General features: G+C 43.2%; 1 protein-coding gene across 1 annotated transcript; it reads right to left on the reverse strand.

The window, feature by feature from the left end:
• Positions 1-275: 275 nt before the first annotated feature.
• On the reverse strand, positions 276-968 carry TEOVI_000735800 (uncharacterized protein; the record flags this gene model as incomplete). Its single annotated transcript, XM_067223256.1, has 1 exon — positions 276-968. The coding sequence occupies one exon, from the start codon at positions 966-968 to the stop codon at positions 276-278; it is 693 nt and encodes a 230-aa protein (XP_067079357.1).
• Positions 969-1,727: the final 759 nt, after the last annotated feature.

Here is a 1,727-nt window from a genome sequence, read left to right on the forward strand (position 1 = left end):
CGTGAGCTTGACTATGGCATCGTTTTTTAGGTTGCTGCCACTTAGTCCTTCAAGTTTTCCTGGTTTACTTTTTATGGTATTTAGTGTCGTAAAGACGTAATACCCAAGCTTTGCCGTGTAAGCCGTGTTTTCAACGCGGTTGGATAGCTCTTGCTTGCAGTTTCCTGTGTAGCTGTCGCCTGTCCTGAGTTCCACCTCGTTTGCCGTGTATATTTGGTTGCCGGTCTTGCGTCTGTTGAACTTATTGTTGCGGTCACGCTTGCCTGGACGCAACTCTACATCGCGTTGCCGAAGGTTAGGCTGTTTGCGCCGTTTTGGTTGCAGCTTCCTAAGTCTCCTATCGTTAGCGTCGGCTCGTTGAAGTTCGCTAGAATTTGGTCGGGGGCCGTTAGTTTCAATTTTAGAAGTTTTTTCCACTCGAGTTGTGCCGGTGGTGATTGGATGCTTCTCACATCTTTTACGCTTTCACATACCGCTTTTGTCCCTGCTGCTAGTTTGAGCTTGATGTTTACTGCCATGTTGCTCGTGGTCGAATGTTTCTCTGCGTCTTCTGCTAGTGTCTCTTGTCCGCCTGTAGTTAGCGCTTGCAGCAAACCAAGGTTTTGGTCCAGAAGGCTTACTGCTTCCCTCAAAGTTGCTTCCGCGCCTTTGCTGTGTAGCGGTGCTTTGTCTTCCATCTCCTCTGCCTTAGCTGCAAGTGCCCTGAACAAGCATCTTTTGTCGGCGTTTTCTTCCGTTGTTGCTGCTGTTTCCCATCCCAGCTTTTGCCTGTGCAGCTTGTCAAAGTCAGTTCTTGCATTAGCTGTCTGCTGCTGTATGTGTGATTTTAGTGCTTTTACATAGGCTAACTCCTTGCACGAATCGGTTACAGCTTCTGCCACTGCGTTGTTGGTGTCGGCTTGCACATGCGCCGTTGCCAGTAGCGTTAGAAGTTTTATAACTCCAGGGTGGTGCAAGATATTCCTCATTTTCGTGGGTGCTTCCTTGGCTGCCTGCCTCCAGACTGTTATTAACGTCAGAATGGACCAGTTTGGTAGGTTACTGAGTTGAAAAATGTTCTTTGATACATCTCTTTTTCTCTTTATGCTTAGGTATAACGTGAAATGGTAATGTATCCGCTGTTTGAGGGTTTCCTTATTTTCGTTTTAAATTCTTTTTTATATTCGTTTTAAAAATATAAATTTACATTTACCACTCATCGAACAAACCATGCCCATTATTGTTCCAACCTTTTGTTAAAGTAAATACCCCCTTGCACTCTATGAGTAAATTCTTCCCGTTGTTCCTGGACGGCAGGGACTCCAATCACAATGAAAATACAGTCATAGCCATCTCCGGTTCTGTATCAATTTATTTTTGGATGAGATGCGGCTTTTCTTCTAGTCTTTTAGATGGTCACAGAATTTTATTTTAAGGTCCTTTTCAATCGCGGGCTCTAGTGGCGTATCTAATTCAGCATGATATTCTATCTGTTTTATTCTTTGGTTTGCACCACAGCATTCTGAGTATTGAGGAAGATTCATCACCGCTGTTTTTCAAGAAACATCTTCCATATGGAACTACAATGTCCGTGTTTCTTCCATTTGTATCATTCGTTTCGGCCTTTCTTACTGTGATTGTTTCTCTTAAGTTAACGGTACTAAAAGGTGCTAGAATATAAAAAGACCATGAGAAGCAATCGTAATGTTCGGGATCATCTCTAATAAAATAAATTCAATTTTACACTC

The sequence above is a fragment of the Trypanosoma equiperdum genome, assembly GCF_001457755.1.
Source record: "Trypanosoma equiperdum strain OVI genome assembly, contig: ctg_1814, whole genome shotgun sequence".
Lineage (NCBI taxonomy): Eukaryota > Euglenozoa > Kinetoplastea > Trypanosomatida > Trypanosomatidae > Trypanosoma > Trypanosoma equiperdum.